General features: G+C 52.7%; 1 protein-coding gene and 1 long non-coding RNA gene across 2 annotated transcripts in view; one reads left to right on the top strand and one right to left on the bottom strand.

Annotated features, from left to right (window-relative positions):
* Positions 1-1,997: 1,997 nt before the first annotated feature.
* LOC144949862 (uncharacterized) overlaps positions 1,998-13,422 on the bottom strand; it is an 11,504-nt gene continuing 79 nt past the window's right edge. Inside the window, exons 2-4 of the mRNA XM_078879848.1 lie at positions 8,664-8,852; positions 7,372-7,586; positions 1,998-3,652 (exon numbers count right to left, since the gene is read on the bottom strand). Coding sequence (XP_078735974.1) covers positions 2,638-3,652; positions 7,372-7,586; positions 8,664-8,852 — 1,419 coding nt within the window. The 3' untranslated portion in view covers positions 1,998-2,637. The remainder of the gene's footprint in view (positions 3,653-7,371; positions 7,587-8,663; positions 8,853-13,422) is intronic.
* LOC144949886 (uncharacterized) overlaps positions 8,901-13,422 on the top strand; it is a 5,106-nt gene continuing 584 nt past the window's right edge. The window contains exons 1-2 of the long non-coding RNA XR_013640318.1: positions 8,901-9,095; positions 13,319-13,422. The exon at positions 13,319-13,422 is cut by the window's right edge and continues 22 nt beyond it. This is a non-coding gene — a long non-coding RNA (uncharacterized LOC144949886). The remainder of the gene's footprint in view (positions 9,096-13,318) is intronic.

The following is a 13,422-nucleotide window of genomic DNA, read 5'->3' as shown; positions in this document are numbered from 1 at the left end:
CTCCAGGTGGTCTTCAGAGCCCGGAGGCGACACATTTCTTGTGGTGTTGTTGCAAAATTCTCAGAAGCGATAAAACATTTTTTTTGAAGCACCCTGTGATTTCGAGGTATTATTTCTTTTAACCGAATCCGGAAAAAATGCCTCTTCTCCTTACTTCGTTTGCCCACCCCTCAAGCTAAGTGGACCCCCTCCTCCTGTTGGATACATAGACCTTTTTCCAAAATTGATATTAAGAATAATTCTGCCAATATTTTTTTAAATAATAATCAATCTGGATGTACTATTGGAACCTCATTTGCCAGTAAAAAATATGGTAATTGTTTTTTTACCCTTCTATCTGGCAACAAAACTGACACCTTTTTTTACAAGGAGTCATGTTTGCATAGACCACAATACCTGCAGCCATGATGCAAACAAAAAACATAACACTGATAACAGGACAGTGCATATATTAGAGAAAGGGTGGAAAAGCGATATTAAAGTTGCTTAACACAGAAGAGTCTGAGTGGTGCCTTCCTAAGTTCATGCATAAGAATCTTAATTAACAGATCCCTGCGGGGTGGGCTGGTAGGAACGAACAAATGAATGGCTGTAATAAAATGAAATGGCGGGGGTACGATACGAAGGGAGAGTTTGAGGCCTAGTTCTAGGCTTTAGGCCTAGCTATAGGCTTTAGGCCGCTGTGAGTTAATTTTTAATTTAAATGTTTTAATTAAAAACTATCTCAGGGAATTATAAGGGAATGTTACACTTGTTTAGCCAGGAAAGCCTCACTGAGTCTAAAGGTTTTTGTAGGGTCCTGCCAAGTGTTTGCAGTAGGGGGCGATGTTGCTACACCTAATCGGACATCGGACGGACGGACGGACGATATAATCTATTGTAGGCTGGTTCACTTCGTTCCTACCAGTATAAGAACTGTTTCCTGCGGTGAGATCTGAATTTTGAGGCCTGACATAAGCACACTAAGACATAATCAGTAAAAGTTCAAGCGAGAATCATTATATTATCCTGATTGATAATACAACCCGAGATAACGAAGCCAAGCCCAATTATCAAAATTACATAAATTAGCATAATTGCATGCACTTGCATAACTTCATACAGTACACCTTCATAATTAGCATAAATGCATACTTTACATAATTAGACAAATTAGCATAATCACGCTCAATTTGCATTTAATTTGTATTATTTTTACAAACAATTCAAGACCCAATATATACAACACTCCGCCGCCCAGAGGGCAGCTGTCCCTGCGTGGCAGAAAGCGTGGAGCAGCACCGGCATGCGGGTCGATGTCACCCTGCCAGTCAGGGATCGTGTCGTGAACGAAAGGGTTCGGCCCCAGAAGGAATCGCTTCTGCGGGTGAATTTTGATGAAACGTGGCAACATTTTTCCCGGCACCGTTGTCAGTTCCGGATGAAGATAAAAGTTGAAGGCAGTATAGTACTATAGTAATAGACAGTGCCGGATGAAGCTAGTGCGGGGCCTGCAGCATGTGTTGTTATAAAGGGGCACTAAATGAATAAACATTAATATTAAAACACGTTAATATTAAAACAGATAAATGTTTAACTTGCAGAGTAAAGTAATTGTATTTTTTTATACAGCCAGATAATGACAAATCGCAAACCTTAAACACCCAGTCGTTCATAAAAGTTGAAGGGTGGTATAGTACTATAGTAATGGAGCAAGTGCAGATTCACTGAACCGGAATTGATAGCTTGAAAGCATTTAGCGCGGAGGCCCTTGAAAGTGCCGGGGCCCATGTAGCATTTGCTACTTTTGCTACTAGGATCATCCGGCACTGGTAGAAGGGGTGAATTCTTTGGGATGTGCGGAGGAGTGGTGGTGGGAGTGATGGGGTATATGAACGAATAAAACTAATCTGTAATAAACGGGAGGTGTGTCCACGTTTCGTCTTTGAGAAAATTAATTTGCGAGAGACGCAGCGAGGGAGAGGGACGAAAACGCAGAGACAGAGGACATCCAGACATTGAGCGCCCAGAAGTGTGAATTTTATTGGGCAGTACGACCACCAAACTATAACAAAAACACGTAAACCAACCACATCCATCAATCCATTCACCATTCAATACAACTATCCATCCAACAATCTGTCCATTAATCAATCAGTACATACATACATCAATTCGTTCATCAAACAGTCCATCAATTAGTTTATCACTCAGTCCATCAGTCAGTCAATCAATCAGTCCATCAATATGTCCATTAATCAATCAGTGCATGCATCCATCAATTTGTTCACCAATCAGTTCATCAATTAGTTTATCACTCAGCCCATCAATCAGTCAGTCAATCTGCCCATCAATCCGTCCATTAATCAGTGCATAAATCCATCAATGTGTTCATCAATCAGTCCATCAATTAGTTTATCACTCAGCCCATCAGTCAATCAATCCGTCCATTAATCAGTGCATGCATCCATCAATGTGTTCATCAATCAGTTCATCAATTAGTTTATCACTCAGCCCATCAGTCAATCAATCTGTCAATGAATCAGTGCATGCATCCATCAATTTGTTCATCAAACAGTCCATCAATCAGTCAATCACTCAGCCCATCAATCAGTCAATCGGCCCACCAACCCCTCCATCAATCCGTGCGCGCGTGCCTCAGAACGTGGCGAGTGCCCAGCGTGGGTCGTGTGGCAGCACGCTGACCTCGCGCTCGGCACGCCCGCACAGCAGGCAGTGCATGGCGTACGCCCGGTAGCCCCCGGACAGCGCGCACGTGAACTCGTGCGTGGCCACCGCGTGGCCGCACGCCGCACACACGTGCTCGTACGTCACCACCTCCTCCTCCTCGTTGTCGTCATCGTCATCATCGTCGTCTTCATCGTCGTCTTCATCGTCGTCGTCTTCATCGTCGTCTTCATCGTCGTCGACGCTATCGTCGCCGTCATTGTTTCCCTCCCGCGCCTCTCGTGTGCGCCGCTCGTCACCACCACCACCACCACCATCAACGCCACCACCACTATCACCACCACCATCAACACCTTCACCACCACTGCCACCACCACTGCCACCACCACCACCATCACTGCCACCACCGCCATTACCACCACCATCACTGCCACCACCGCCACCACCACCATCAACGCCTTCACCACCACTGCCACCACCACCTGCTCCACCACCACCGTCACCACCGTCACCACCGTCACCACTGTCACCACCATCAACGCCTTCACCACGACTGCCACCATCAACACCATCAATCCCTTCACCACCATCACCACCTTCACCACCGTCACCACCACCTCCTCCACCACCACCGTCACCACCATCACCACCATCAACACCTTCACCACCACCGCCACCACCACCTCCTCCACCACCACCGTCACCACCACCACCACCATCAATCCCTTCACCACCATCACCACCTTCACCGCCACCACCGCCGACGGCGGTCACGGCACCGGTCGCCCCACTGCGCCGCCGCCGCCGTCGCCGTCGGCCACCTTCCCCAGGCCGCCGCACCTGCCGTCCCCTGGCGTCGACGGCGTCGCGTCGCCTGCAGGCGGCGCAGGCGGCGAAGTTGAGGAGGAAGGCGCCGGTCTCCAGGCAGGTGGAGCCCCGGGCGGGGAACGCCGTCACGACGCAGCCCACGCACATGGCTGGCGCGCTGCTCTCCACGCGGCCCACCAACCCCAGCACACCGACAGAGAGAGCACTGCTGACGGAGACGCCGAAAGGTCGAGGCCGCGCCAACATCACCAGTTTCAAGTCAAACTTTCACTTCACTTTACGTATCTCGGATCCCCTCGACGTAAGAACACCCCAAACTTACGAGCATCATCGACATATGGACACCCCGACTTACGGACACCCGGCTCTTACGGTCACCCCGACTTACGGACACCCCCGACTTACGGACACCCCGACTTACGGACGCGACGGCTTTTTTATTTTAAGTCGATCTGCTCCGCCGTAGCTGCCGCGAGCTTGCGGCCGCTCTCGACGGAGGCGGCTCAAGGCCGCGGACGTTCAATAAGCCGCAAGCCAAATCATCTAAATTAGCTTTAATATTAAATGTTACGCGGTCCCCGACTTACGAACGCGTTGCTACCCATCGAATTGCTCCGTCGTGTAGCTACCGCGGGCGAACGGCTGCGTTCGACGTTCACAGCTAATCATCTAAACACTCTTACATCTTAACTATAGATCTGTTGTACATTTATTTTAAAATATCTTACGCAATATACAGTCCCCGACTTACGAACATCCTGCTCTAAGACGGTGGTTTCGTTTGCTACCAGCTGTAAGATCCCCGCTGATCTGCTCCGTCGTAGCTATAGATTAAGTATAGATCTGTTATAGATTAATTATAGATTAATGATGGAGCTGTTATAGATTCATTATTGATTGATCACCGCCCTGAAGGAACGTTCAGTCACGGAGATCAGTTTACCTTACGGCAGGTGTCGTAAAAATAGTTGTGGCGGGTGTCGTAAAACACAACGGTAGGGGAGGTTACGGCAGGTGTCGTAAAACACAACTGTGAGAATTTACGGCAGGTGTCGTAAAATCGTGTCCTCGTCAAGTGGCGTAAAAATTACAGAGGGTGTCGTAAAACGCATCACTATATTTTACGGCAGTCTAGATTCGAAGTATGGTTTACGGCAGGTTTCGCCACTACCTTCGTATTGTCGTAAAATGACGCTGGTGTCGTAAAAAACAACCCTCGGTTTTGCGGCAGGCGTCAGTGAAGCTGTGTTTACGTCGAGTGTCGTAAAATTACAGTTGGTGTCGTAAAACACAACACCAACTCAACACCAAAACCCACGGTTTACGGCAGCTCTCGAGGCCAGGAGAGGCCGCGCGCGCCATGGAATCGAGGTAGGTCACGTGGTGTGGGTAACGTGGTGTGTGTCACGTGGTGTGGATCACGTGGTGTGTGGGTAACGTGTGTGTCACGTGGTGTATGGGTAACGTGATGTGTGTCACGTGGTGTGTGGGTAACGTGGTGTGTGTCACGTGGTGTATGGGTAACGTGATGTGTGTCACGTGGTGTGGGTAACGTGTGTCACGTGGTGTGTGTGTCACGTGGTGTGTGTGTCACGTGGTGTGTGTGTCACGTGGTGTGTGTGTCACGTGGTGTGTGGGTCACGTGGTGTGTGGGTCACGTGGTGTGTGGGTCACGTGGTGTGTGGGTCACGTGGTGTGTGGGTCACGTGGTGTGTGGGTCACGTGGTGTGTGGGTCACGTGGTGTGTGGGTCACGTGGTGTGTGGGTCACGTGAAACAACCCCCTACCTCCTCGTGGTGCCGGCCGGGCAACGTTGTCGTGGACAGTGCTGTGGGGGGAGGGCCAATTCCGATTGGCCTTTCCCCTCATGGCGTTTGTAGACACCACAGCGGCTAAATGGGGGCTCTGGACGGGTGCGAGGGGCTGGTAACCCCTCCACCTTCAATTAACTTACCGTTAAACCACGACGACAAATGTTAATTAATAAGCTTGTGCCGGAGGCCCCGGGGGGACAGGCGTCTATGACGTTTCCTGGCCAAACCCCATTTGGCGGAGCCAGGAGACTGAATCTTTACCCTCAGGGCTCCTCCAGAAACAACGCAAAACCACTCAGGGTGGCCACGTGGAATGTTCGAACGCTCACTGCGGAGGAGAGGCTGCCACTCTTCTGTCGGGAGCTGGACCGGTACCGCCTGGATCTCTGTGGCATTCAGGAGGTCCGGTGGACCGGCTCTGCCACCATGAGGGGTGGACAGTCCTCTACTCGGGGCAGGAGACTGCCAAACAACAGGGTGTGGCTCTTCTTCTGAACAAAATAATGAAGGGGGCGTGGGAGCGTGGCGGTGAGGTGTGGGAAGCTGTAAGCCCCAGGCTACTTTGGGCTCGCCTTCCTATCAACCAGAGGCGAGGAGTGGTGGCCGTGGTTACTTATGCCCCGACCGAAGACGAACATCCAGGGAGGGATGCAGGCAAGGCCGATGTGGTTGCTGAGGAAATGGAGTCTGCCTCAGTGGCCCGCGATCACAAATCGCTCTTTAATTCCATCAAAAAAGTAACCTGCAGCGCCACACCTATTACCATCATTAGGGTTACGAATGGTGATCCAATCTCCGACCCCCAAGAACAGGTTGGCAGATATGCTGAGCATTTCTGTGAGGTCCTGGGGGAGGGGAAATCCCTCGGCATGGAAAACATCGCGGGACAAAGTGGGGATGACCCTGCTGAGGCTGCCGTGTCTCAAATATTGAGAGAAGTCACCCCCTGTGAGTGGCTGGCTGAGGTGCCATCTGTTGAGGAAGTACTGAAGGCGATCCGGAGTCTGAGACCAGGAAAGGCACCGGGCAGAGATGATCTCCCAAGTGAAATGCTGAGGGAGGGTGGCGTTTGTGCACACACTGCCCTACATGACATCATAGCAACAGTCTGGACCACTGGACGGGTTCCGCAGGACTGGAAGAATGCCCTGGTGGTCCCCCTCTTTAAGAAGGGGGACCACACAGACTGTAACAACTACAGGGGCATCTCACTCCTCAGTGTGCCGGGAAAGGTCCTGGCAAGGATTATTCAACATCGCCTTGCTAGGCACGCTGAGGAGAGGCTTGCAGAGCCCCAATGCGGTTTCAGGAAAGGGCGGTCCTGCACGGATGCCATATTTTCTGTCCGTCTGCTACAGCAGAGGTGTAGGGAATTCCAACAAGACCTACATCTTTGCTTTATTGACACAGAGACCCATAGACTCACACAAAGTCCCATCGGTGAGCTCCTCCTGCAGGCAAGGCTGCGTTGGCTGGATCATGTAGCCCGCATGCCCAGTCAACCGCATGTCTAACCAGCTTTTGTTCAGCCGGATCAAGGGGGCTAAACGGGCGTGGCATGGGCTAGAGAAGAGATGGAGTGATGTGGTACAGGAGGATGTGGAGCTGAGTGGACTTGCCGATGGAGGAGGTTCGTGAAGGACGCTACTGGGCAGTTGGAGGCAGTCGCCCTCCAACAACAACGGAGGGCGGAGGAGCGACGCTCACAACAACGAGCGGAGCGCAGGGTGCTAAAGCACAGCAAGTTGGCACAGTAGGGGGCACAGGTGGTGCATCAGCCAGTCATCTCGGTCATCTCGGTCAGTCGACCCGTGGCACCTGCTGGGTCTGCCCCGTGACCTCCTGCCAGCGGGCGTTCGACACTTCACGTGGTAGCCTCAAGGTGCACTTGGCCTGGCACAAGCGTCGTGGTGACATCAACGCCACTTAGTTGGCGAATGGCGGTTGTTGTTGTTGTAACGTGGTGTGTGGGTCACGTGGTGTGGGTAACGTGTCCCCCCTGTCTCCCCCCCCCCCTGTCTCCGCCCCAGAGCCCCCCCCCCTGTGTGTGTGCCCCCCGTGCTCTCCATGGCTTTGGCGGTCGCTGTGATCCGGGGGGCTCTTCCCGGGCGGGCGGTCGAGCGAGCGAGGGAGCTGCAGCAGTTGATAGAGCTCGGCGAAGACGCGGCGAGGCGGTGCGGAGGTGGAGGAGGTGGAGGAGGTGGAGGAGGTGGAGGCCGCGTCGGGAGACGTGGGGACAGAGCGCGGGGACCGGGACAGCAGCTGGAGCCGTCTCGGCTGATACAGCGTGAGCACGGAGACACGGGGAGACACGGAGACACGGGGACAGGGAGACACGGGGACAGGGAGACACTGGGACACGGGCTCACGGAGTCTATGGGTCTCTCTGTGTGAGTCTGTGGGTCTCTGTGTGAGTCTATGGGTCTCTGTGTGAGTCTATGGGTCTCTGTGTGAGTCTATGGGTCTCTATGTTAGTCTGTGGGTCTCTGTGTGAGTCTATGGGTCTCTGTGTGAGTCTATGGGTCTCTGTGTGAGTCTATGGGTCTCTGTGTGAGTCTGTGGGTTGATGGTGATGATGCTGATGATGGTGATGTTGATGTGTTGATGATGTTGATGGTGATGTTGATGATGTTGTTGATTATGGTGATGTGTTGATGATGTTGATGGTGATGATGTTGATGTGTTTATGATGTTGATGATGTTGATGTGTTAATGATGATGTTGATGATGGTGATGATGATGGTGATGATGATGGTGATGATGATGGTGATGATGATGGTGATGATGATGGTGATGATGATGGTGATGATGATGGTGATGATGATGGTGATGTGTTCCCCAGTTGGCCAGGTCGCCGCTCAAACACCGACAACGAGCATCCAGGACGACGTCAACAACGACGTCAACAACGACGTCAACAACGACGTCAACAACGACGTCAACAACAACGTCAACAATGACGTCAGCGGCGTCCTCCCCCATCAACGACATCATCGTCACCACGACCACCACCATCGCCATCACCAGGGCGACATCACCGATCGGCTTGACGGTGGTGGTGGTGGTCGCAATGGTAGTGATGTTGGTGATGATGTCTGCGATGACGACAACAACGACGACGACGACGATGATGGCGATGGCGTTGGTGGTGCTCACTCGCCAGGACTCTATCATTCCAGCCGCCTCCAATCCTTGCAATGCCTTCGATCCCTCCTCCTGACAAGAGGAGGTGGTGGTGGTGGAGGTGGTGGAGGTGGTGATGGAGGTGGACGAGGAGGAGAAGCCGCAGCGGCGACCGTGAGTAGGCATAGCGACCGTGCGGAGGAGGGAGCGGAGGAGCGATGGTCTCGCTACCTGCGGCACATCTGCTCTGCGACGCTGACCATTCACCGCCCCGGTGACCCCCCCGACGGGGGCAAGCCCGGGGCCCGGGGCTCGCGCCCGGAGTCGGGGCCGGGTGCCCGGGTCCGGCCGTGGGAGTCGGGGTCGAGGGCACCGCTGCTGGCGGCGTTGAGGGTGGCGCTGCGGGCGGCCGGGACGCGGCTGGGAGAGGCGGTAGGAGGGGGAGGGGGAGGAGAGGGAGGAAGAGGAAGGGGTGAGGGAGGAATTGGAGGGGGAGGAAGAGAGACAGGAGGAGGAAGAGAGGGAGGAAGAGGTGAGGGAGGAAGAGGAGGAGGAGGAGGCAGAGGAGGAGAGCGAGGAGGAGGAGGAGGAGGAAGAGCCTTTGCCGCGGAGTTTGCGGACCGCGCCTGCGTGCAGATCGTGAGCGACTGCAGCCTGGACAGGGTGCGTGCGGGGCCCTCCCTCCCAGCCTCCCCACCCCAGGTCGCCTCGGACCTAAACGAGTGCCTCGTTGTGAGCCCGTGTCCCCCTGGCGGACAGCTGTGTCGTCAAAAACAACAACAATGCAACGCAACAACACAATTCGTAATCAACGTTTTTGGGTTTAGATGGCGTTATTTATAAATGTGTCGTAACCCTCCCACCACCCGACACGGCCAATCAGTTAAAAATGAACCCGTAAAAACAAAGTTTTTAACTATAAATCCTTTATATGCGTGTTCAATGGGCCACAACCCAGCCCACATTGGTCTTTGAAACGGGCGGCTAGAGTCCTCTCGTCCTCTGGCTTGAGATGGCTGCCACCTATGGGTCAGATTATTGCCTGCCACCATTAAGCAATTGGTAATTAAATAAATAAAAATTCACCTAAAAAGTGTACAATTTTGGAACAAAATTTTCACGAAAAGAAATTGTCACGCACAACGAGTCTGTGTGCAAAATGTCAGCTCGATTGGATCACGGGAAGTGGGTTAAAAACGACCGAAAGATTTGCACGGTCATAAGCGCGCAAGCAAGTGAACTTCATTTAAAGGATTTTAAAAAGTGTCACGTTGACAAAAGACAAATAGTTCACTGCTTTAGCCCCACACCGGTGTGTTGAAGCGTGAAACCACAACATTTACAATTTGAGTAGCACGACGTTTCGCTGGTAATTGCATACAGCATCATCGGGCAATTCGCCAGAATGGTGAGGCTCTGCTGTGTCTCCCGTTCTTATATAGAGCAGCATTAACTCATCAGGTGCAACGATTTGAGGGGCGGGGGTCATTGTAATTATATACTAGATTGGGTGGTGGAGGGTTACGACACATTTATAAATAACGCGATCTAAACCCAAAAACGTTGATTATGAATAATATTGGTCGCGAAAGCCTGCGTGTTAAACAACAACACAAATACACAACAACAACTACACAACAACACAACTACACAACAACACAACTACACAACAACACAACAACAACTACACAACAACAACTACACAATAACACAACTACACAACAACACAACTATACAACAACACAACTACACAACAACACAACTACACAAAAACACATCTACACAACATAACAACACAACTACACAACAACAACTACACAACAACACAACTACACAACAACACAACAACAACTACACAACAACAACTACACAACAACAACGGAGCTTTACAGCTCGCCGGAGTCCTCCTGCCGTAGGAGCAAATGATTCCCATTCTGGATGCGGCTCTCCACCGCCACCACCGCCACCACCACCACTACCACCACAACCAACCAACAACAACAACCGCCATTCGCCACTAAGTGGCGGTGACGTCACCACGACGCTTGTGCCAGGCCATGTGCACCTTGAGGCCACGTGAAGTGTCGAACGCCCGCTGGCAGGAGGTCACGGGACAGACCCAGCAGGTGCCACGGGTCGACTGACCAAGATAACCGAGATGACTGGCTGATGCACCACCTGTGCCCCCTACTGTACCAACTTGCTGTGCTTTAGCCACCCGGCGCTCCGCTCGTTGTTGTGAGCGTCGCTCCTCCGCCCTCCGTTGTTGTTGGAGGGCGACTGCCTCCAACTGCCCAGTAGCGTCCTTCACGAGCCTCCTCCACTGAGGCCGATCTTGACACCGCTGGTACCAGTCATCGGCAAGTCCACTCAGCTCCACGTCCTCCTGTACCACATCACTCCATCTCTTCTCTAGCCCGTGCCACGCCCGATTAGCCCCCTCCGGCCAAACAAAAGCTGTCTAGGCATGCGGTGATTGGGCATGCGGGCTACATGGCCCAGCCAACGCAGCCTTGCCTGCCGGAGGAGCTCACCGATGGGACTTTGTCCATCGGTGAGCTGGATCGTAGGCAGGCCAGCCTAAATGTTTCTAACCGGCGAAGATGTTCCATTAGGGGGGTACACGTTTCGCAAGCATAGAGAAGGGAGGGAATGACTGAGGTCGAGAAGACCTGAAGCTTCGTGCGGAGCGACAGACCAGGTAGCTTCCACACAGCGTTACGCAACTGATGAAATAATGCCGCTCGACTGCTTTGGAGTGAGACCTCTGCTGTCAAACCGGAGCAGGTCATGAGCACACTGCCCAGGTATGGGAAACTCTCCACTCTCTCCACAACTGCCCTATCACCAATTGGGAGTTGTGGGGGTGGAGTGTCCGATGGTTCAAAATACCCAGGCAGGTGCTTAGTTTTTGTGGGGCTGATGGTAAGGCCCCAGCTCTTAGTGGCAAGCTCCAGGTTCAGCAGCAGCGCCTACAACTCCTCTGAGCAGCAACTACCAGATCATCGGCAAACAAAACATGAATGAGCAATAGGGTGCCATCTCTTGACCGAACCTGGGCATCGATCAGCCTCCCAGCTATTGAAGGCTTCACGAACTACGTGGTCGAAATAGATGTTAAATAATGTGGGAGCCAGAGGACATCCCTGTCGCACCCCAAGGTGAACAGGGAATGACTCCGACTCCCAGCCACGTAGTTTTACCCGGACCCACTCACCATCATGAAGGTCCTCGATCGTGAGCAGAGGGTCAGGGACTCCGAAAGCACGAAGAACAACGCAGAGCCCAGGCCTAATGATCGTATCATAGGCCTTGAACAGGTCATAAAGCAGAGATGTAGGTATTGTTGGAATTCCCTACACCTCTGCTGTAGCAGACGGACAGAAAATATGGCATCTGTGCAGGACCGCCCTTTCCTGAAATCGCATTGGGGCTCCACAAGCCTCTCCTCAGCGCTCCTAGCAAGGCGATGTTGAATAATCCTTGCCAGGACCTTTCCCGGCACACTGAGGAATGAGATGCCCCTGTAGTTGTTACAATCTGTGCGGTCCCCTTTCTTAAAGAGGGGGGACCACCAGGGCATTCTTCCAATCCTGCGGAACCCATCCAGTGGTCCAGACTGTTGTTATGATGTCATGTAGGGAAGTCTGTGTGCAAATGCCACCCTCACAAAGCATTTCACTTGGGAGCTCATCTCTGCCCGGTGCATTTCTTGGTCTCAGACTGGATCAACAGATGCCAACTCAGCAAGCCACTCACAGGGGGTGACTTCTTCCAATATTTGAGGCACCGCAGCCTCAGCAGGGTCATCCCCACTTTGTCCCACGATATTTTCCTGGCTGAGGGATTTCCCCTACCCCAGAACCTCATTGAAATGCTCAGCAAATCTGCAAACCTGTTCATGGGGGTCGGAGATTGGATCACCGTTCTTTCCCCTAATGATGTTGATAGGTGTGGCGCTGCAGGTTACTTTTTTATGGAGTTAAAGAGCGATTTGTGATCGCGGGCCATTGAGGCAGACTTCATCTCCTCAGCAATCCACGACCACCACCCATCCTTGCAGCGCCTCACAGCTCTCCGAACCTCCGAGCGAAGGCTGCGGTAGGCCTCCTCATTCACTGACATGGGATGCTGTAGCCGATGAGAGTGGGCCTGTCGCTAGACCATATACCCAAAGCAGTCATTACAGCTGCATGAGCCACAGTCCTAAATCTCGCCTATTTCCCCTCGACATCAGAAGGAGTGGGGGACGATGCCAACCCCAGCTGCAAGCGATGATGAAATTCTCGCTTGCAACTTGCATCAGCTAGCTGAGACCATGCCACTATGGGTTTGAATGGGGTCCTGGGTGTACACCCACCACCGGAGTGGAGGAATGGCAGGCGCATCTTACACATGACAAGTTGATGGTCAGTGGGGAGATCAGCTCCACGGTAGGTCCTGGTGTCAAGGATATGGGCCCGCATCCGCTGTTCCATCACTATGTAGTCCAGCAGATGTTCTTGCTTGGACCCGGCATGCATCCATGATGTTGTGTGGATGCGCCGATGCTGGAACAGCGTGTTGGTAATTACAAGCCCATGGGCTGCACAAAAATCTAGCAGCCTCCTACCGTTGTTATTGAGCTGATCTGGCCCATGCCTTCCAATCACTCCAGACCAGGTGCCAGCATCATGACCAACTCGGGCATTGAAGTCACCCAACAAGATGACTCTGTCCCGAGGGGCCACTTTAGCCAGCACCTGTGACAGGAGGTCATAGAAGGCATCTGACTCATTGGCCTTGCCTGCATCCCTCCACGGATGTTCGTCTTCGGTGGGAGCATAAGTAACCACGACCACCACTCCTCTGTGCGTCTCTCTGTGCGTCTCTCTGTGTTTGTGCAGTTCGACCGCCTGCACTCCCTCGCCGACTGCGTCGTCCGCCTCTTTGCGCCCTCCGCGTCGCTGCGCCAGGTTCTCTCCGCTGCTCTCCTGCGCCACCTCGAGAC

The sequence above is a fragment of the Lampetra fluviatilis genome, chromosome 55 (assembly GCF_964198595.1).
Source record: "Lampetra fluviatilis chromosome 55, kcLamFluv1.1, whole genome shotgun sequence".
Lineage (NCBI taxonomy): Eukaryota > Metazoa > Chordata > Hyperoartia > Petromyzontiformes > Petromyzontidae > Lampetra > Lampetra fluviatilis.
The sequence above is the reverse complement of the archived record's forward strand: the minus strand, read 5'-3'. Positions and strand labels throughout refer to the sequence as shown.